At 38.8% G+C, this 23,143-nt stretch overlaps 1 protein-coding gene and 1 non-coding gene across 5 annotated transcripts in view; one reads left to right on the top strand and one right to left on the bottom strand.

Annotated features, from left to right (window-relative positions):
• Window positions 1–21,115, bottom strand: part of LOC139447113 (angiomotin-like) — a 29,530-nt gene extending 8,415 nt beyond the window's left edge. Inside the window, exons 1-6 of one of the 4 annotated variants that reach the window (XM_071228280.1) lie at window positions 20,995–21,115; window positions 3,690–3,818; window positions 2,500–3,196; window positions 993–1,134; window positions 514–658; window positions 86–123 (exon numbers count right to left, since the gene is read on the bottom strand). In XM_071228280.1, coding sequence (XP_071084381.1) covers window positions 86–123; window positions 514–658; window positions 993–1,134; window positions 2,500–3,196; window positions 3,690–3,759 — 1,092 coding nt within the window. In that variant the 5' untranslated portion in view covers window positions 3,760–3,818; window positions 20,995–21,115. Of the gene's footprint in view, window positions 1–85; window positions 124–513; window positions 659–992; window positions 1,135–2,499; window positions 3,197–3,689; window positions 3,819–6,166; window positions 6,396–8,808; window positions 9,473–20,994 lie in introns of those variants that run through there. The other 3 variants (XM_071228277.1, XM_071228278.1, XM_071228279.1) reach the window with 3 other exon arrangements.
• Window positions 21,116–21,388: 273 nt separating this feature from the next.
• Trnat-agu (transfer RNA threonine (anticodon AGU)) lies at window positions 21,389–21,462 on the top strand. The gene has a single exon. It is a non-coding gene; the product is annotated as a tRNA-Thr (tRNA).
• The last annotated feature ends 1,681 nt before the right edge of the window (window positions 21,463–23,143 follow it).

Below are 23,143 nucleotides of genomic sequence, written 5' to 3'. Positions count from 1 at the left end.
AAACAATCCAGTGATTGATATTATGAGCAACGGTCCACGTCTTCGTACAAGTTTTTTATCAAAGAATAAATGATCAGTTAGTTACCTGATTTTGTGACTCTTTTAATGACGTCTCCATTTTTTCTGAAAAAGCATAAAATATATTCATTTATCAGGTTGATCAGCAAGTAACTTTTGTGTTTCACTTCATTTTCAGGAAATGTTGAGTAACCATGGTAACACAAATATCTTCTTTCTTAGTTTGTAAGACAAACAATAAAGACATAATGTTGGTCAAAACTAATCAGATCATGATTAAAGAAAACTTAACACAATATGTAACATCCATAAACATGATAAACAAGAAATGTTTCCATGACAACTGAGCATAATGGCCAGTAGATCAAAGCAACAAGGAAGTGTTTTATCACATGTACAAGTCAGTTCACACCAGGACCGTCATTTTTTCAAAGACCTGAATTAAAAATTACGACAAACTTAAAAGACAGTCCCACATGATCACCGAGTTCTCACCTCGTATTTCAGTATTTTCTGCTCGGGCTTTCTTCAGCTCGTCTTCCAATCTTTTCTTTAACGTGGCTTCTAGCCGCTCACGCTTCTCGGACGACTTTACCAGAGACTCGTATGCTTCATGAACCTTCTCGATTTCAAATTCAAACTGAAACGAACAGCAATATACCTACATATTGACACCACATTTGCCTCAATGGGATATTGATGAGTGAGTGAGTGTGCTGGGTTTTATGCCAGATATACTGTAGCTGAATCGTCTCAGTTGCATTCTGGGATATCTCTTTGAGACCACAGATGTTTTTGGTCAGTGCTTCATCCATACAATCATTTTCTGTGAAAGGGGGAGTGGAACATTTATTATTTTTTTCACAATAGTTTTTGGAAGACATATGTATGTCAAGTGAACATTTCTCTTTGTACAAAACCTCAATATGTACCAATTGTTGATTTCTCTTAATTTATTGTGAATTTTTTTTTACCTTTTGTAATTTCGAAACTTTCTTGTAGTTTATTTCCAACTCATCTCGCAGCCGTCTATTTTCCTCCGACAGCATCTCGATCACCTGCGTTGTCCGCGCAGCGATGGTCAGGTGATCGACCTCCTCATTCTGAGCGTGGCTGCTGGACAGATTGCAAAGAACCCTTTAATGACATACATTATTTTGTTTGCTGTTCAGATGCTCTCAGCAATATTCCAGCAATATTCCAGCAATATTCCAGCAATATCACGGCGGGGGGCACCAGAAATGGGCTTCGCACATTGTACCCATGTCGGGAATCGAACCCGGGTCATCAGCGTGACAAACGAACGCTTTAACCACTAGGCTACCCGACCGCCCCTTCACCTTCTTGAGCATATATCATCTTTCTTGGCACAAAACAATGAATTTTCTGTTTCACAAAAAATAGTCCTAGCAGAATCATATTAATGAAGCGAAGCAAGTGTGCTATGTCGACCCATACTTTGTTTCTCCATCTCTGAAGGCTTTTAGGTTGTGCAGCCGATTCAGCACTTTGAACACAGCACAATATAGTTGCTGTTGTGTAGTGGAAGGGGGGTCTGTTGTTTAGAGGAAAGGGGGTGGGGTAGCCTTGTGGTTAAAGCGTTCGCCCATCACGCCAAAGGCCTAGGTGCACATCCCCACATGGGTACAATGTGTGAAGATCAATTCTGGTGTCCCCCGCCGTGATATTGCTGGAATACAGCTAAAGGAGGTGTAAAATCATACTCACTCACTGAGTAGGATGTGCTTTTGAAAATTTCCAAAATTCATAACCATTTTTGAACTAATGAGTTCAAATTGTGAACCCACTTCATAAAAAATGGCAAGAATTTTATATTTTATATTTTCTTCAATCTCATTAAACAGTAAAATCAGATCTTAGTTCATACTACGCTAAACAGAGATCTGAGGACATCCCATTACGGGTCATGTCAGCATGACCTTTCATCTGACCAATCAGAGCATGGCTTATCAGATCATGAAAGTGACAGTTGGAATGTGATTTTTGATCGTGCAACCTCGAAAAAAACCACATAGGGTATTCCGAACAACAGTTATGGGCTTTATGTCTGTATTCATACAACCTAGACCATCTATTAGCCATTCCAGAATGTTCTTTTGTTCAGTTTTTAATTTTTTAATCGATTAGATGTCAAAATATGTTTCAAAGCGTAGTCGCCAGTTTGAAACTTGTGCCGTAAAGCTCGATTAATCTGCCACCTGATTGGCTATTGTCGACTTCTTGTCAGTCATTTTACAGGTCGGCCAAAGTTCGCGAAAGGTCGGTCTGACGTGACCCGTAATGGGATGTCCTCAGATCTTTGTTTAGCAATAGCAAGAACTAAGATCTGATTTTAATAAGATTGTCTTTTCTTCTGCCTGTGGTGAAGCTGACATGGAAATGAAAACAAAACAAAATACATTTTAAAAAAATAATATGTAATCAGAGAATTAGACATCTGAACAAAGCTAAAACCCTTACCTTAAACCTGCTGTGGAGAATTTGGGATCACTAGCATACACGGGCATGGCAACTTTGCTCTGAGAATCAGAGAGTCGTGACAGGTCAGGCTGTGACCGTGTCAGTTCTATCTTATCCATGGTTTCACTTGACTTTCTGAGTTCTGTTTTCTCAGCTGTATTTGGTGCTCTGGGTCCTGGGTATTCCGGCGGCGGGGGCAGGTTGGAGAGATACGATATCAACTGACTGCCCTGATCTGTAGAAGACTGTGGACTCCATTGCGAATTTACATATTGAGGAATAGTCCTGTATGTCGAAATCAAATTTTGATTATATTCAACGCTTCTCGAAACAGTGACTGGCGACTGCGTTGTGGTGACCATTTGGGGTGACCACTGAGGAACGGTCAGTTGACCCTGGGCGTACACAGGCGAGGCCTCGCTGTGAACAGTGTATACTTTTCCCTGTGGAGGGCCGGTTATGAAATACGCAGGCACTGGGGAGGGTTTGAGTTCCACGGACGACGGGGTGGGCATCCCTAGGCGGGCCAGAATGCTATAGTCACTGTCGGTGGCATTTAGATCCAGCTGATTGTACAAATTCTGGGTCTGAGTTTCCTCGCCTTGGGGCTCTTGGCGCTGTGAGGTCGCAAGGTTCTCGGTGGACGAAACAGAAACATCGGTGCTGGTCTCGCTGCCAGAAAAGCTCTGACGAAGACCTGGAATAATGTGAATATAGTTAGATAAACACAAAAAGGACAGAAGATAAGACATTTTTAGAAATTGATAATAGCTCACCTGGCTGGCGGTTTTTTAGTTGTTTCAAGTGTCCTGGATAGATTGTGGAAGAAATAGATAATAGCTCACCTACCGGTAGTTGCTGTTCATGTTATATCGAGTGCCCTCGATAGTGTAAGAAATAGATAAATAGCTCACCTGGTTACTGGCCATGTTATATCGAGGGCTCTGGACAGATAGTGTAAGAAATAGATAATAGCTCACCTGGTTACTAGTTTTGTTAAATTGTGTTAAATTGAGTGCCCAGGATAAATAGTGGAAGAAATAGATAAATAGCTCACCTGGTTACTGGTCATGTTATATCGAGGGCCCTGGACAGATAGTGTAAGAAACAGATAATAGCTCACCTGGTTACTAGTTTTGTTATAATCGAATGCCCAGGATAGATTGTGGAAGAAAGAGATAATAGCTCACCTGGTTGCTGGTTATAAAGTTGTTTCGAGTGCCCTGGGTAGGGAGGTGGTTCTCGGTACTGGTTTTGCATCGCGATCACCTCGTCATAGGTTGGTGCATAGTGGGAGGTTAAGCCGCCAAGAGGGTAGTCTGAAGAACAAAGTATTTCCATCATCCCAAGCTCAAACACATAAACGTTGTGATGACAATATTGAACATGTTATTGTTGAGTTAAGCACATAATATTCTCAAATACTGTATTCGCGTTATAAAGCACCTTGCAGGACAAACGAGGTACATATTTTACATTGTAACTACTATCGATAATGTTTTTGCTTTAACTATGTTTTTACCAAATTCTCAACCACAACTTCATCTCTGAAAACATATTTAACTGTGTACAGTCTAAAAAGTTTTCAAACCACCCTGGGCGATAATTATGGTGAATGCGGTATATTAAGTCAAAATGATTACTGCATCCGGTACCAGTGGGTCTTTGGCTCATGATATCAACCACTAACTTGCTTGGTCCAAACTGATTTGTTTGTTTGTTTGTTTGTTTGTTTGTTGTTTAACGCCGCACTCAGCAGTATTCCAGCTATATGATGGCGGTCTGTAAATAATCGAGTCTGGACCAGACAATCCAGTGATTGACATCATGAGAATCGATCTATGCAATTTGGATCGATGACATGCATCAACCAAGTCAGCGAGACCTATTCTACCCCGGATCTTCACTGGTCCCCAGACTGATTATATATGCCATCATATTACTGAAATATCATGCCTACAGTATAAAACATCACTTACTCACTCACTCACTCTCACAGACAATAGTTAAGGCATACTTAAGTGTAGACTTGCACAAGTCTTTAAGGCAACAATTATTAGTTTTAATCACAGGTTTTAGATTATGTAAATAATAAAAACAAGTTGTCCCTATAAGAGACTGGAGTCCCATATCTAGACTTGGCTATTAGGAGGACAGAATTACTACACATCCATGGACTTTTCTTTCAGTGCAGCCTTGGAGCAAGGCTAACTTCAGAGATAAAAACTTCAGTTCTATAAAATCTAACACTCACTTTCATCAAACAAGATGTATATTTATCCATATTTTAGTCACAAACAATATTGGAGTTTCTGTCAACCATCAGTCACATGTAACTGAATTATCCATCAACAAATACATAGTCATTTATGAATTTCCCAATCTCCATCCTCCAATCCCTATCTTAGAGGCAATTACCTGAAACAGGAGACTCACTGTTTGATCCTAGCATTCCTAGATAACAACTGGTAATACACCACTTTCATAGGGAATAACAGTTATTATCGTCTCGTAGGTCACAGATATATATATGGATATTGACATACCTATTGTATCATTCTCTTACCTCCGTAGCAGTCTCCCATTAAACATCGACACTACATTAATAGAATCAGATAATCTGACGAAACAGGAACTGCAGTTATAGTAGGTAGTTATAACGAACCAACACGGAAAGGGGATTGTAACACGAGAACCACGAGAAACCACAGAACAGGAAGTGATGATGAGTTAGGTCAGTATGGAAATAAATGTACATATTTCATAGGACCATCCTGTCACCAGCCCGCCCGCAAAGGCTTGACACCTTCTCTCCACAGAATGATTACAGCATGACACAAATTGTAGAAATAGGTAGATCTAGGAATGTTCTCCAAATCACAAAGCGGATAAAATATGTCAACTTTTGATAAGTAGACAGATATTGTGACGCTATTTACCTAGAAAAGTAAGTTTGTGTTTCGTGAAATAATAGAAATATCTCCATAAAAAGTTGACAGGAGTACTTTCTAAAAGTGTGTGTGTGGGAGGGGGGAGGTTATAAAAATTCTAAAACTTCAGAACAAGAAGTGATTTTAACAAGGAAAGGCTACTAGTCAAATAAACAAGACATCATAAGATTAATATGAAATTCTTAAAGTCTCAGTATCCTCTTAAATTTATGAGAAATGCCTAAGGCAGAGTGCTTAGAAATTTATCGAAAACTTTGAAACTTTACAAAAAAAGAACAGTTTTTGATCATCTTTGCTGAAAATGTAGGAAATGATAGGCTTAAGTTTCCATAAGTTTATACACTTAATTTCATTCAGAATACAACATGTCCCTTTGTCTCATTATCTGTGTAGATGTGTCTCTATTGAAAAAAACAACAGCGCTTGTAAAAAGATAAACTTAGAGTTTTAATAATTGAACATTTATTATTTTTATTTACTTTCAAGACAACCTATGAACAAAGAGAGATATTCATACAACGAGTATCGAGTCACAGGTAAGCCTTGTCACAAAGAGCAGGTGCCCCTCACGAAATTCCCCCTCTCGGACCGACACATGGACACCCTTTGTTAGACACTAATACTCTTCCCCAGTACCTGATAGAAACAAAACACTAACCTATACCACCTCAACATGTGATGAAAATGTTCTAAGAACTTGACATGGCCACACTTACCTAAATACATAGTACACCACAGATAACATCCAGTGTGCAATCCCACTTAGAAATACTGCGCGTGTAAACACACTGGTTAAATTCCTCACTGATTTCCCCCCTCTACAAGGGAGTCATCTCTCAATGTCTCGGATTCCTGCCCACTCAACCGCGACCTCACTACACACCAGCTGCTCACACAGAGCCCAACAATGAGAAAAAAGGACCGTGGAATGCTAATACCTCGTGTTCGGCCAGCCGTGAAAATTCAGCCGCTTTCATAGCGGGGCTCATTACTGGCTGTAAACCTGGCTAGCATTGCCGGCATAGTTCCCTGAAGGAACGTGTCGGGAGACGCTTCACGATGGAGGGATTGGTTAATGTCTTCTGCTATAGCTCGCTGCCCTTACATCTAACCTAGTGAATTAAAAGCCGTAGGCTTAACTGACGCATACCTGCCTGTCTGACGCAGTGCTTTTTACACATTTATCAGAAAGTGATTAATTGCCGGACAAAATTTTATAGCTTTTGGGTTCTATTTTTGATAGTGTATACCATGATATACTGTGTGATACACAGATTTATAACATGGTTCAATTGATATATTATATCATGGATAAATAGAATACACCATGACATATTGTATGATATACACATTTATAACATGGCTCAATGGATACATTGTCATGGATAGAAAGAATACACCATGATATACTGTATGATATACTGTAATGAATACATCTACACTTGTATAGCACATGTCATTAGATTACATCATAAACATCTTCAGCATCATTCTGTAACCATGGTAACATATTTATACCAATGATATATTTGAATAGGGAGTTAAATAGGAATTAAATAAAAATTAAACCTCAGCACAGAACGTCACATTTTTACATTTATCAGTCTTTTTAAATTGTCTAATATTTTATGGACATAAAAAGATAATACTTAAAACTATATGGAAACTATCCAGGAAATACAGCCATTTATATTTTGTGGATATACAATTAAATACTGTTGTGTCGAAGTTGAAGGACCTACTTAAATACTTTGAGCTATCCAAGGTTTGACACAACCAAACATAATGACTAGAGAAGGTATATGCAGGGACCAAGCTTTTACTTCAAGACAAACTTAAGTTTGACACCTCAAAGTTCGACTCAACGCTGTTTGACAGAATATTTATTTGGAAGATAACTTTATTTCTGGGTCTAAATGAAAGTCTAGTCATAGGACTATATAATTGTCAGTGTTTAGTGCAGCAGACCATCTTAGTTCTAAATACTAATCAAATACAAGTTGACAACTGCTTTCAACTGATAGTAGATCATGAATTAAGATGATATAGACCTGGGCCCCCTTCCACAAAGCGATCGTAGCGCTAAGACGATCGTAACTCCCATACTTTAACAAAGACTTATGTCAGTCTTAGCGCTAAGATGGCTTTGTGGAACGGGCCCCTGGGCCCACTTGCACAAACCGATCTTAGCGCTAAGATGATCGTAACTCCCGCACTTAAACATAGGCTTACGATCGTCTTAGCGCTAAGATCGCTTTGTGCAAGTGGGCCCCGATTCACAGTACCACACGAAAACAGACACACATTTTCTTTCATACTTGAATAAGATTAAAATCTCAAAGATGGCTATCAGTCCTCAAGAAAGTTGTAAAGTTTATGAACAAATGAAACCCCAAACGAGACATTTAACTGGTCAAGAGCACTTTGAACAATGAGATGGACACCAAATCTCCGATAACCCGACACACGCAGACAAGATACTATCATTTCCAAGTCCTAGAGCTTCACAAGACAAGACAGAGACCTGGAGGCACTCCTCACCTAAATAAAAGTGGAATGCCATGTAGCCCCAGGCAAGAGGTAATGTGTCTGGCTGGAGGCAGGCTGATGATACATGGCTATGTAAATGAGATACAATGTTCCTGAAATGGGTTTTTTATTACAGAGAGAATTTCAAAAGAAATACATGAGGGAAACAACTATTTGTAACCTATTTTAAGATTTCTCACATATTAATGTTGAGAGGATTACAAATTATTTATGTCAATGGTGTCATTAAGAGTAAAGTTTGGTCTTGATGGAAACTTATAAAGAGGTTTCGGCTTGAAATAATGGGAACAATTCTCTTTGAGAGCTGTGAGCGTAAAAGTTTGTTACTTTAATTCAAAAGTTCTCACAGTGAACCGGCGAAAGGCCGGCTATTCATTGTTGTCAAACGTTCCTTTTAATTTGGTGTAGAGAAAGGTCTTCATGGAAATAACACAAAAGGATTGAACTTTAAATAATTAGGAAAATAATACTAAAAGGACATTTTTGTTATAAAATTATTCACAACTTTATAGAGATCTCACGACTAATAATGTTTAGATGGAAAATCAAAGGATACAAACAAGATACATTAACATGTGTACGTGACAAACAACTCATTTTCAAACAATTAACCATACATATTTAGTTTTCTAAAATGCAGACAGATCAACATGATGTACCCTGTGTAAAAAAAAGTGCAAAATTCTGAAAATTATTTCTGACATTTAAAGTTCATAAGCAGACTCGGGATTCCACGCCTCGCAACATGCAGATGTGTGCCGAGCCTCTTGACCCAATGTAACAGACAGAGACTAAACTACAACCATACCTGACAATCTCATAGTTAACATCCTGGCTGAACTGGAATGCAAATCTTCAAATGAAGCACCTCTTTAACAATAATCCACTGGCGAGAGTTATGAAGAGAACGTAGTACACTTAGCTGGTATATCCAAGTATATGTCAAAGAATGTCTCACGTTGTCTCAAATCTCTTTCACTTCTTACATTCAACAGCTCAGGTAATACAAAGTACATAACATATGGCACATTGTAAATTCCTTTGGTCTGTAACACACACGCAGTCAATAAAACGTTATCATCCAGTCATGGCATATACCAATATGATATATTAAGCAGGAGTGCACGTTAACTTTTTATGCCATCGTTGTATATCAGACGTATCACACCCGTGTTCAACAGCCCTTTCAATCGAAAACTGTAAGTTTCTTCATGCCTCTTGCTCATAAAGTGGTCCCTCTGTGCAAATATGCCTCTATTCATATAGGGCTTTGTCAAGGATATTACTCAGGTCATAAATGATTCAAAGCATCAGAATCACCCAAGTACTTAATTGCAGACTGTCAATGGTGCATTTCAAGCCAAGAAAGAAACTTGTCTAAGCAACGCATGCTTGACATTCTTAGTTAGTATCAAGAGGCCCTCTCCTGACAATCAGCAGGAGTATTAGGTGTACTGGACTGCTTGTTGGAGGTTCTACGCGGAGGTTTGTGTGTTCAGTGACGAGGAACTCAGTAGACCTGTCCAAGGGAGAACTATGTAACGGCAAGAAAACACCATTCAATGGGCTCACAGCCCTGTAAACAACAAATTCCAACATGTGCTCTCCACGTCACTCAGCTACATACCTAGAGTGACCGACTTATCCTGGGAAGACGGACGACTTTTCGCGACATTGTTTATGAGGTCATAATAAAGTTGATTAGCCGACCTCTGTTGTCTTAATAATTCCAAAATATTTTAGAGATGTTTTTATAGGAATAATTGTCATTGAGAACATCTGGCACATAGCTTATTTTCTTGTCTAAATTTATTTTTATTTTTTTGTCACAATCTGTTCATGAGATTCCTCTGTTCTAATTGCGACACAAATCTTAAAACTGTGTGATTATTCTTCTTCTATTATTGACTTCTTAATTAAAAAAAAGCATCATTCTAAAAACCTAAAAGTAATCAAGCTGCACAAAGAAACTACTGGTATGAGTTAGTTGGTTTTAAACCAGGGGGAATATTTGGTTATAATACAGCTTTCCAGCAAACTATGTTTGTTGTAACTTCTTTGATAGGCATTTAGAAGTTGGAGTACTAAGTAAGGATAAGAATTTATGGATGAACAACTTCTTTATTACAATTAAGAGCGACATTTCGGTGTAGGTTCTAACACCGTTATCAAGCAACTGAATTTGATATCACTTGCTTGATAATGGTGTTAGAACCTACACCAAAACATTGCTCTTAATTGTAATAAAGAAGTTGTTCATCCATAAATTCTTATCCCTACTTATGCTTGTTGTAAGAAGCAACTAAATGGATCAGGTGGTCAGGCTTGCTGACTTGGTTGATGCATGTCAACATATCCCAATTGCGTGGCTCGATGCTCATGATATCGATCACTGGACTGGTCCAGACACAGGCAGCCGTCATAATAGCTGAATATTTCTTAGTGCAGCGTTAAACAGCAACTAGCATGAATTTCGAAGGTTGAGTGGCCATGTCTATCCCTCGTTTGACGCAGCTTTGAACAGTATTTGAGCTCTTTCACGATGTGTCAGCCTCATGTTCAATGAGGAGAATGTTGATCCTAGCAGCCCGCCAGACAGCATGTACTTGCTACTTCAGCAGATATAACCTAATCACATTTTCAAAGCAACAAACAAACATTAAAACACAACTTTACACCTGTCTAACCATTTCCTTTGTTGTACATTCAACTTGCTGACAATGCAATATTTGCAAACTTCTTTTTGCCAACACAGAAGCATTTTTGTCTTTCTTAGGACATGGAGGCTAATGTTAATCCTGATTACTGATTTTCTAAGACAGTATTTACGTCAAAATGCTGGAGAATGGACGAGTCCTGGACAGTGGTGAATAGGTCACTTACAAAGAGTGGAGTGGAGTGGAGTGGAGTGGAGTGGAGTGGGGTGGAGTGGGGTGGAGTGGAGTGGAGTGGAGTGGAGTGGAGTGGAGTGGAGTGGAGTGGAGTGGAGTGGAGTATGGTTATTCCAGCAATATCACAACGGGGGACATCAAAAATTGGCTTCACACATTGTACCCATCAATTTTAAAGAAAGAAGTTTTATAAAGATGAATAACTGAAGCATGGGGTAGAGTGGGGTGGAGTGGAGTGGAGTGGAGTGGAGTGGAGTGGAGTGGAGTGGGGTAGAGTGGGGTGGAGTGGAGTGGAGTGGAGTGGAGTGGAGTGGAGTGGAGTGGAGTATGGTTATTCCAGCAATATCACAACGGGGGACATCAAAAATTGGCTTCACACATTGTACCCATCAATTTTAAAGAAAGAAGTTTTATAAAGATGAATAACTGAAGCATGGTAAGAATTTAAGTTGCCATGGTTACACATTTTTGTGAAAATAGTGCTGTTGATAGCAACTCTACTTGTTTTAATTTTTCAAAAGATTTACTTTTAGAAGTGACTAAGTAAAGTTGAATGATGTTGAGGACATTTCCTGAAATTTTCTATTGCTATATGAATTGTGATATGTATTACCATATCAGAGCTACAGATAAGCTGCGTATTTGCGTAAAATACTCCCCAAAAATATTCAAAACCCAATTACTGTCAATCATCTTGTGTACAAAAAACGTGTGCATTAAAGGAAAAACTCAAATGTATAAAAACAGCACGCATAAATACCCAATGAAGCTTTTTCAGCATGCGTACAACAGAGCTTTTTTCCGAAACACAATTATGAGCTAATTTACTTTCTGTGTCAAGTCTATATATTTAGAACCGTTATATACATCTAAAACATTATTTCATTTTTTTTAAATCTAAAAATGTTCACTTATTTTGGGAAAAACCCAAAAGAGTGATGAATGGATGAGTGAAAAAATATTGGTTACCCAATGAATAACCCAATGTGATAACCCAATTAAAATAGAAAACCAAGAGTAAAACCTCAATTGCTCAAAAAGTTATCTGGAGCTCTGAATATATTGCCATTGATGTTTCTATGAAATATGAAGCTCGAAGATATAAACAATGAGATACTGTTGACTGTGATGCTCACCCACCAAAATCTGCACACATCCTGATCATTGCTCAGACACCACCAGGGTTCTGCGTGATGCAGAAATGTGCATCTACCATGCACAAATGTATAGAATGGACCAAGAAAAAAAGTATAGTGCATCCTGAAGGGCGCACAAAAATATTCATTGTACCAAATTCTTGACAAGAAATATAAATTCCCTGTAATTAAAGAAGTTATCAAAACTTACAGAACAGTGAGTGAGTGAGTTGGGTTTAACGCCGCTTTTAACAGTATTCCAGTTATATCGCGTTGCGTCGTGTCAGCTTAATGTGGGAGGAAAGCCCGACGTGATGCAGGTCTTAGACATTTACCACTTCGGTGAAACCCACGAGCACGGGTATTGTGCTGACAAACCTAGAAACATAATTGGTGCGAACCGGGATTCGAACCCACAATCATAAGTTTCTGGCATGCCCAAGGGACACAACTCTGCACAGCGAATCGCGGCGCCTTAGACGACTGGGCCACCCGTGCCCCCCCTTACAGAACAGTACACTATACTATTTCATTACTTTACAGGACCCTCATATTTTCTGTAAGGACCTTCGAAATTAGTAATTGGGGGTCCTCAGGACCCAAGTTTTGAAATGGTCGCCACCATTTGTAGTTGAAAGTGTTTCAGTTTCAGAGTAACTCCAACATTCAAAATAAATGCATGAAAGTAAATAAATCCATGTCATAATGATAATCCTGTTATAAATATCTAAACCTTTATGGTGTTCCTTGAACAAATACTATAGCAGAACATCTCACTACCCAAGGACTTCAAACAATAAACTCACACATTGTTTGTAAATTAACAAGCACAACAACTGAAACACTTCAAGTTAAACACAGACATGAGAATAAGTTCCGTATTTACCGGTTAAGCTGTGGATAACTTCAGATATGCACACAACACCTTACCACCAACAACAATAACACATTGTTAAGCCGACCAGTCAGGCAGCTGCTAATGACACCAGACTGATTATATCCCAACAGCAGTCCAACTAGCAGGGGTGCACCCAAATTAGAAAATTACATCTGTAGCTGAGCGTGTTCACAGCTAGCCCCAAACACAGAGGAACACACGCAGCCATTAACTATTTATGTCTCAGTCATGTCAAATTTCAAAATCGGCTTCGAAACATGCCATCAAGGTCGAATGGACACAAAAATGTGATAATTTGTCCTGGCAAACGTGTCCCACATCACACAATATGTAGTCCAGCTGTGATGTGTATTTTCACATTCTTGGGACATATAATTTAATACCTCATTATTTCTCTAGAAAACAAAGATTTGGTTTCCCAGGAGTTTCGAAAAAATTTCATCCCTCTAATCAAGAAATGTTGCATGTTAAAATGATGCAGCGGGATATTTGTGAAATTATGTTTTATCTCTAAATTTGAAAATGTACCTGACAGAATATATAGTTTTTAAACATTAACATAAATTCAAACCTGACAGAAAAAAAAAGTAAATTGTTTTATTTCAGCTCCAACACTCATAAAACTTAAAATTAGCCTGGTCCTAATTATTATATGGACAAACTTCCGAATTCTTATTCAGTGCACTGAGTGAGTGAGTGAGTTTTATGCTATTTTTCGCAATATTCCAGCAATATCATGGAGGGGACACAAGAAATGGGCTTCACACATTGTACCCATGTGGGGAATCGAACCCGGGTCTTCGGTGTGATAAACAAACGCTTTAACAACTAGGCTACCAGACTGCCCCTCAGTGCACTGGACATCACCATGACTGTCTGCATGTTGTTTAACGCTGCACTCAGCAATATTCCAGCTATATGATGGCGGTCTGTAAATAATCGAGTCCGGACCAGACAATCCAGTGATTGATATCACGAGCATCAATCCACGCAATTGGGATCGATGACGTGCATCAACCAAGTCAGCAAGCCTGACCTTAGTTAGTTAGATCCCGTTAGTCGCCTCTAACGACAAGCATAGTCGCCTTTTACGGCAAGCATGGGTTGCTGAAGACCTATTCTACCTCAGATCTTCCCAGGTTGACATCACCAGGAAAGCCACAAAAAGCCATCATGATTAGGAAAATATCTTACAGGCAACAGGCAACGACGTTGTAGCCTACTCGTAGGTGTCAGTCTTGTTTACACACACTTACACCAGGTACACGCTACAGGGAACGTCCTCACATGAATCATTGACATCAAAAACTTTGTTTCAGAATTTTCCATAAATAATAGGGTGTGTTTCACCATCTGTCTGTTTCTTTGTTCAACCTTGGCTGAAATGAAGTTAGTCACATTGTACTTCATAGGGTATTTACGCATGCTGTCTCTATACATTTGAGGTTTTCATTTAATGCACACATTTCTGTTCGCAAGTTAATTGAAAGTAATTGGGTTTTGATTATTTGGGGGAGTATTTTACGCAAATACGCAGCTTATCTGTAGCTCTGGAAAAGTCTGGACTGTGTTCAGTCCATGTTTTATAAATGCACTTTTCCAAATGTTGCCACTGGAGTCGACCTGGTGCAAGGAAACCAAGAACTATATGAGGGAAAGTGGGATTCAAACTCATCACCAGCAGATTTGGGTACAATATACACCTGATATACACACGTATATACACTGAAGAAAACAAGTTCGGAATCAGGACCCTTATCTTGATTCTGTACTGATTTTCAAAATGTTATGATCACAAGCGCTGAAAAAACCCTGCCCAATAACTCTGGGTAGTGTTACTGATGTACCACACATTGAGAAACAATACATAGTCTATTCCATCATTGAACTTCAACATAAACTGGCTAAAAACAACAACAACAACAACAACAACAACAACAACAACGTCACATGATCCCAGACACAACAACAACAACGTCACATGATCCCGACGCATGGAACACACAAATGTGATGAAAAATAGAAAATTTAAGTTTTGTGATACAGACAGTAAAACAAGCATCGCAATGTATCGTTATGTGAGGTTGTGACCAAATAGTTGACCATGTTAACAGAACACATACTGTTTATATAGTCAATTTTGGTTCAGATATATCCTCAAGAAATTTAAGGCCTTTTCAAGGCTTTTGCAGCCAAATTCAAGGCAAATTTCCCAGATTGCAATCACATTCATTCAGCAGAACACTTGAAATTCAAGAAATAATCATAAAAAACAAGGTCAGACTAACACTTAGTCAATGAAAGCATTTCATTAAAAAAGATTTTCAAAAGAACCTTTACGCTTCTGATGTTTTCTAGACTTGGTATAGTTTGATCTAGACTTGCATAGGCTTTAGTAAAAAATATATACATTCCAGTCACGGCGCAGGACTAAAACAAGGTTTGCAATATCAGTTACCATGGTTACAAAGTTTAAATTACTTGTTATGATGCAACATTTTTGCATACTTTCGCGGACATTAACAACCATGTTTGTATTTTTTAAATATAATATTACAAAATAATTAATGTGTAGCTGGGGTGCCTTTTCAAGACAAACTCTAAATTTCAAGATCTTTCAAACCCAGTGCACACACCCTGATATCTCAACGAAACAAAGGTATTAACACACAAAATGCCTTGATGAATTTCAGTCTTGATACCACAGCCTGATAAGAAGATAAACTCTCTGGTCACTGATAGTTAATGCCAACAAAAGATTGTCTACACATGTAAGATAAGTTGTGTGGCAAGCAGGGCTGAGAAAGGAATGTGGTCCACTGTGCCACAAAGAATGACATACCACACGCTATTATCCTATAATAAGATAAATACCTCCCAGGACTCCAGCGCATTCCACCCTCAACAGAGCAAACACCGAGGGGGTCTCGCACACCGGATTTTTATCACCAACTAATAGTGCCCAAGTTATTGTCAGCCTGACTGAAAACTCAATTTATTGAGTAATTTAGTATAGGCATGAGGAAACTGTGGTTTATCATGCCTGCTCTAATTGCCTTCAATTTATTTATTACACAGCCAGGATATATAACCATTTAAGGCACACAAATCATTATCATAGATAGGGCGATCCGACTAAATATAGTATGATATTAATCATGTTAAAGGTATGCGCTATCGTCACTGCTTTATCATGTCAATTGATAAGATGTTTGCATATGCATATGTTTACAATGAACTCAAGTGATATTTTTAAAACAGCTCTTACGAAATGTTTACTGTTGCGTAAACATGTACTCCGAGTTTGTAAATGGGTACTCAAACGTTTGTCTCTCCAACGCAGCTCATGAAAATATGCAGCCATTTATATAAGACTTCAGTTATAATGATCGTTATATAGTTCTTTGATATTGGAAAGTTTATTGCCATAATGAACTACCGTATTCGACGTAATAAGCGCCCAGGACGCTCTCAAAATTAGAAATAGCGGGCTCTTATTAGAATATCATTTTGGTGAAAAAAACAGAGTTGAAAGATAAATTTTGTGGTTTATGCTGACAGCCTGAAATGTTTATGTGCGACAGATATATTTTTCCAGAATTTAATTGCCCATAATTTGGGTGCATATAACACAAGAGTGCGTATTATATGCGAATAAATAAGTCTTGTGTACATTGATCAATTGTGCTAATTGGGATTGTTCACTAGCCAAGATATTAGCAAATAGCGCCCTGGGCGCTTATTACATCAAATACGGTATTCATGAAAATTATATATTCATGTTTGCCAGGGACAACTCATGACTGTTTGACATTATGAATGACAGTCAAGGTGTCTTTGTCATAACTTTGATGTTTAAGTTTCAAAATTAAGGGTGTAATTAATTATTATACGACAGTGTGATGTAAACAAGTCAGTCTATACCACCAGTCAATCCAGTGATTGATATTGTGAGCAACAATCCACACGATAGGGTATGAAGACATGCAGGAGCCTGACCACTCGATCCATTTGGATCCATTTTGGATCAACCAGCATAGGCTACAGAGGACCTACACTGACCAGGAATCCCCACGAGCAAAATTGAGGGGATCCCTGGATTAAAATACCTTAGGAGTGAGTGAGTTGGGTTTAATGCTGCTTTGAACATTATTCCAGTTATATCGCGGCATGTCAGCTTAATATGGGAGGAAAGCCCGAAGTGATGCAGGTCTCAGACGTTTACCACTTCAGTGAAACCCACAGGCACGGGTATGGTGCTGACAAACCTAGAAACATAATTGCGGCGAACCGGGATTCAAACCCACAATCATAGGTTTCTGGCGTGACCAAGGGACGCAACTCTGCACAGTGATTCGCGGTGCCTTAGATGACTGGGCCACCCATGCCCCCAAAATACCAAAGGAGCAAACCTTAAGGACCAAAGGTTACCATGGTTACCTTTTAATGCTGGATGACATACAACATAATGCTTAAAGGAGGATTCTTCTCCACAGCTAGGAGCCCATTTAAGGTCCCCAGCATTTGTGATTGTGCGAAACTAAAACTCTGTTTTACTAACATTCAATCTCATTAAAATCAGATGCTACTTCTCGCTACCACTAAACAAAGATCTGAGGACATCCCATTAGGGGTCACGTCAGAATGACCTTTCATCCGACCAAACAGAGCGTCGCTTACCAGATCATGAAAGTGACAGTCCGAATGTGATTTCTAATCAAGCTAGAAAACTTTAACACGGGGTATTCCGAATAATAGTTACGGGCTTAACGACTGAATCCATACAATCTAAACCATCTATTAGCCATTCCAGAATGTTCTTTTGTTCAGGTTTCAAATTTTTAATCGAGAATTTGTCAAAATATGTTTTGAAGCGTAGTCGCCAGTTTGAAATTTGAAATTAGTGCCGTAAAGCATGAGTATGCTGCTTTCTGATTGGTTAATGTTGACTTCTTGTCAGTCATTCCATTGGTTGGTCAAAGTTCACGCAAGGTCGGTCTGATGTGACACGTAATGGGGTGTTCTCAGATCTTTGTTTAGCGGTAGCGAGAACTTAAATCTGATTTTAATAAGATTAACTAAGATTATCACTATCATTATCTGTCGTAAAGGAAATTTTAAAGTTTTATTACTAGACTGACAAAACCTGTTGTGAAGGATTTGAACAAAATCTGCTGGGTCAGAACCTAACTCAAGCTTTGTGAAACACTAGTACCCGTGTATTCCTACATTTTAATAACGGGGATGAGTTATAGAAATAGTGATAAACAGCCTTGTTTTTGTTTATCATTCAGAGCTCCAGATAAGCTTTTGGTGTTGGGGGTATTTTACAGATGCATTTTAAAATCATTGGGTATCAGTAATTCTATTTGAGTATTCAAATTTCTGTTACCCACTAGTTTTTACACATGTGGGTATTTTAGTTAAATATTTAAAAACACTATTCATCTAGTCGCTGCAAACTGGTGTCGTGTGGGTTCGAGAGCTTTATAGGACTCAAAAATACCACGATACTTCCACAAGAAAGTGTGATGGCAAATGATCATGATGTATCCGTCATCGTGGAGTTTGGCAAGGTTGACGGAATGCCCGTTTATAATTTCAAAATAAGTTGCTGATTTGCTAATCGAATACACAGAGGTTACTTCACAATATTTTGATGATGCGTACAAGTTTTATTTTTGTAGCGTATCTGTAATGTTTGTTGCTTATTTGATTTTATTTTACTGCGTATTTCTGCATTTCTGATGCGTATTTCACGCAGATACGCAGCTTATCTGGAGCTCTGCCATTGTTTGCACATGCAGATCAATGGTATTGTTGTAATTACACACCATTCTCAGACTTATTGTGCATGAACTTCTTTACTAGATTTTATTAAATAGAACATTTCCCTCCCAAATGTTTTATCTTTAATGTGGAGTCGACTTGTGGAATATAACTAGCTAGACATGCCTTATTGTATAATCTAGATTGTTTGTTTCTTTTGTGTTTATCGCCTCACTCAGACAATATTCCAGTTATATGACAGTGGTCTGTAAATAATCAAGCCTGGAGCAGACAATCCAGTGATTGACATCATGAGCATCAATCTATGCAAATTGGATACAATGACATGCATCAACCAAGTTAGCAAGCGTTTACAACTCGGCCCCTTTAGTTACCTATTACGACAAGCATAGTCACCTTTTACGGCAAGACCTATTCTACCCCGGATCTTTACGTCTCAACACTTTCAGAAAGTACTTAAGTGCAACATTTGATAGATTAGTAACACGAACATGATAAACAAACCCTTTAAGTCTTGTAATTTCAGAGCTGGGAAGGGGATGAGACTTGGTGTGTTAATATAATATATTAACTTTTAGGTTCATTAGTTAATTCAATGTACTAATAAAGGAAACTAAGATCTGAATTCATATTTTCTTACTTTCGATCCAACACATACAAAACATTAACAAACCCGTGAACATACAGGTAGAATAGGTCTTCAGCAACCCATGCTTCCCGTAAAAGGCGACTATGCTTGTCGTAAGAGGCGACTAACGGAATCGGGTGGTCAGGCTCACTGACTTGGTTGATGTTTGTCATCATATCCCAATTGCATGGATCGATGCTCATGATGTCAATCACTGGATTGTCTGGTCCAGACTGAATTATTTACAGACCGCCGTCATATAGATGGAATATTGATGAGTGCAGGGTTAAACAACAACAAAAACCACTAAACATTAACATCACAATCATAGTAAATACTACATCCTCCATAGTTAGAACTGGCTTGGATCTTTGTTGAGTTTCAAGTTACAAAATTACATTCCATTTACAGGCTAAATGCTGGTCCTTTATACTAATATTTAGTCTCTGAAATCTTATATTACACTATATCCTTCTTGACTATAAAAATAAAAAATATTTCCCTATGCTGATTTCATGTGGAATAGAGCTAGCTTGAGCTGGCTAGACTTGCTTTTGTATGAGTTTCTAGATTTATTTATTTTTCTTAAAATAAATATATTCCACGGTCATGGTGCAGGACTACTGGTCCTTATGCAGAGAGGGCTGGTTGGTTTATCTTGAAGACAAAATCCGGGATAATTTGACTAAGCAAAAGCTAAAAACAAAGCACAAAGGGAAAATCGGCATTTACCAAGTTCAGCTGTCTTTATTTCACTTCTAGTGACCCTTTTCAAACAACTAATTTCTCAAATTTAATAAATACAGGCCCAAAACAAACTTTGTTTTAAGATAACTAGCAATGAAAATCATACTGTAACAACAATTTTAGTTTAGACCGGAATAGATTTTGAAATTAATGCAAATAGATTTTCAAAATTATTAGGAAACAATCAAGGCAGCATGCACTGACAAGGTAAACATGATTCATTGCAGACGTAAACAAACGGTTATTGTTAAAGCATTGTAAGAATGACCTATTTTTTGTCTGAATCAAATCATGCTTTCCTATCAATCATTCTACATCAATGTCAGCTCATGATCATTCATCTCTGTGACTACAGGTTTCTTCATACAGCACAAACATCCGACCAGTAATAAATGCACTATCATCAAAATTCCATGACAGTGCTTTTAAATGTTATGGCATTATGATAACCTAAATGTCATATTTAAGATTATTCAATCTCATCCAAATGCAGTTATCGTTGCAACAGATCCGAAATAAATAGTCGAATGAACACTCAATCAAATATAATAAAAAATATGCTTCGCTGCCAGATTGTCCTATATGGCTGTCTAGAAAATTACTGACTTCGTGCCTATATAGGCCTCCAAGTGTCTATCATTAAAACGTTTGGGGCTTTCGTCGTTCTGCTCTAGTGGTAGCTGTGTATTTAACACTCGATCAAACGGGTACTACAGAGTAATAATTAAGATGTTCGCTCTTCACAAAGTGTCACGTGTTGTCAGGAGGTCTGACACCGCAAACCGACAAAGTCAAAGTGTCTGACAAGATTAGACGGGAGACCAATACGGGCACCTGCAAGTGGTTTGAATCTCTGCACTGGCGGTAATAAGCACACCATGCAATATAATCCCCGTTAACTTACCGTCCGGTTCTTTAAAGAAATGTTTATGCTTGGTTTCATCAATACGTCATCATACACTGCCCTCCGTGCACCCAAAGTTGCCTATTCATGATCGTGTTCTTTGAGTCACAATATAAACATGGCTGAGTGAAAATGTTAGGAATTTCCCTTGCGTGACGTCACGAAGGTGAATTCCAAGCGGAATCGGCCGTTTCCGTTATGTTCCGTACAATCAAAGGGTAGTCGAATATGTTATGTCCCGAACGTAAGACTTATTTTTATGAGTTATTTCGTCATATATTGTCTTGTATTCGCATGACGATAATTAAACTCTGACCTATCATCATGAAAATATCGACAAGCAGACGATAATCACAGCTTTATATGCTGCAAGGAAGCCCACTTTCCCAAGCGAGGCTCTATAGCTCAGTTGGTTAGAGCGTCTGCCTAGTAAGCAGAAGGTCGAGGGTTCGAATCCCCCTGGAGCCTCATTTTGTATTTTTTGTACAAATAGCCAATAGTAAGTATTATACGTGTGTAAACGACATTTTTCAAAATACAACAGTGATTTATAAATAAAAAGCATTATCTTTTTCTAAAAAATTGCAAAATAATAAATAGATTTGTACAGTTTAAATGTGAGAATGGGCCTCAATTTTCTGAACGAACTCAGTCAAATTACTGCAGTGTAACAAGAAATAATACAGGTATATCTCCTGCATCCCATGATGTGAAACCTAGATCTGTTCTACACTCCATGATGCTGTCTGTCTGCCCTCCCCTGCATGTTACTTCATCAAAAGGCAAATCAAATGTAATTTAAACTGGATTTGTTGTCAGATTCTAATTGGCTGATTCCTTAATATTATCTGTCGTTACGGTTTCCTGTCTGATTCTTGTGACTGGCTTGACTCTTCAGTTTGGTGCTTGTGTCTGTCTAGACCGTCTCCAGTCAATGTGTTCTGTCTGTCTAGGCTGTCTCCAGTCAATTGTTGTAACTGTCTCGACCATCTCCAGTCAATTGTTGTGTCTGTCTAGACCATCTCCAGTCCATTATTGTGTCTGTCTAGACCATCTCCAGTCAATTGTTGTGCCTGTCTAGACTGTCTCCAGTCAATTGTTGTGTCTGTCTAGGCTGTCTCCAGTCAATTGTTGTGTCTGTCTAGGCTGTCTCCAGTCAATTGTTGTGTCTGTCTAGGCTGTCTCCAGTCAATTGTTGTGTCTGTCTAGGCTGTCTCCAGTCAATTGTTGTGCCTGTCTAGACTGTCTCCAGTCAATTGTTGTGCCTGTCTAGACTGTCTCCAGTCAATTGTTGTGTCTGTCTAGGCTGTCTCCAGTCAATTGTTGTGTCTGTCTAGGCTGTCTCCAGTCAATTGTTGTGTCTGTCTAGGCTGTCTCCAGTCCATTATTGTGTCTGTCTAGACCATCTCCATTCAATTGTTGTGTCTATCTAGGCTGTCTCCAGTCAATTGTTGTGTCTGTCTAGACTGTCTCCAGTCCATTGTTGTGTCTGTCTCGACTGTCTCCAGTCAATTGTTGTGTCTGTCTAGACTGTCTCCAGTCCATTGTTGTGTCTGTCTAGACTGTCTCCAGTCAATTGTTGTGTCTGTCTCGACCATCTCCAGTCAGTTGTTGTGTCTGTCTCGACCATCTCCAGTCAATTGTTGTGTCTGTCTAGGCTGTCTCCAGTCAATTGTTGTGTCTGTCTCGACCATCTCCAGTCAATTGTTGTGTCTGTCTCGACCATCTCCAGTCAGTTGTTGTGTCTGTCTCGACCATCTCCAGTCGGTTGTTGTGTCTGTCTAGGCTGTCTCCAGTCAGTTGTTGTGTCGGTCTAGGCTGTCTCCAGTCAATTGTTGTGTCTGTCTCGACCATCTCCAGTCAATTGTTGTGTCTGTCTCGACCATCTCCAGTCAATTGTTGTGTCTGTCTAGGCTGTCTCCAGTCAATTGTTGTGTCTGTCTCGACCATCTCCAGTCAGTTGTTGTGTCTGTCTCGACCATCTCCAGTCAATTGTTGTGTCTGTCTAGGCTGTCTCCAGTCAATTGTTGTGTCTGTCTAGACCGTCTCCAGTCAATTGTTGTGTCTGTCTCTACCATCTCCAGTCAGTTGTTGTGTCTGTCTAGGCTGTCTCCAGTCAATTGTTGTGTCTGTCTCGACTGTCTCCAGT

Source organism: Haliotis cracherodii, unplaced genomic scaffold (assembly GCF_022045235.1).
Source record: "Haliotis cracherodii isolate W230 unplaced genomic scaffold, xgHalCrac1.p SCAF_7, whole genome shotgun sequence".
In the NCBI taxonomy this organism is placed as follows: Eukaryota; Metazoa; Mollusca; class Gastropoda; order Lepetellida; family Haliotidae; genus Haliotis; species Haliotis cracherodii.
Note: the sequence above shows the minus strand (reverse complement) of the source record. Positions and strands in the feature narration are given on the sequence as shown.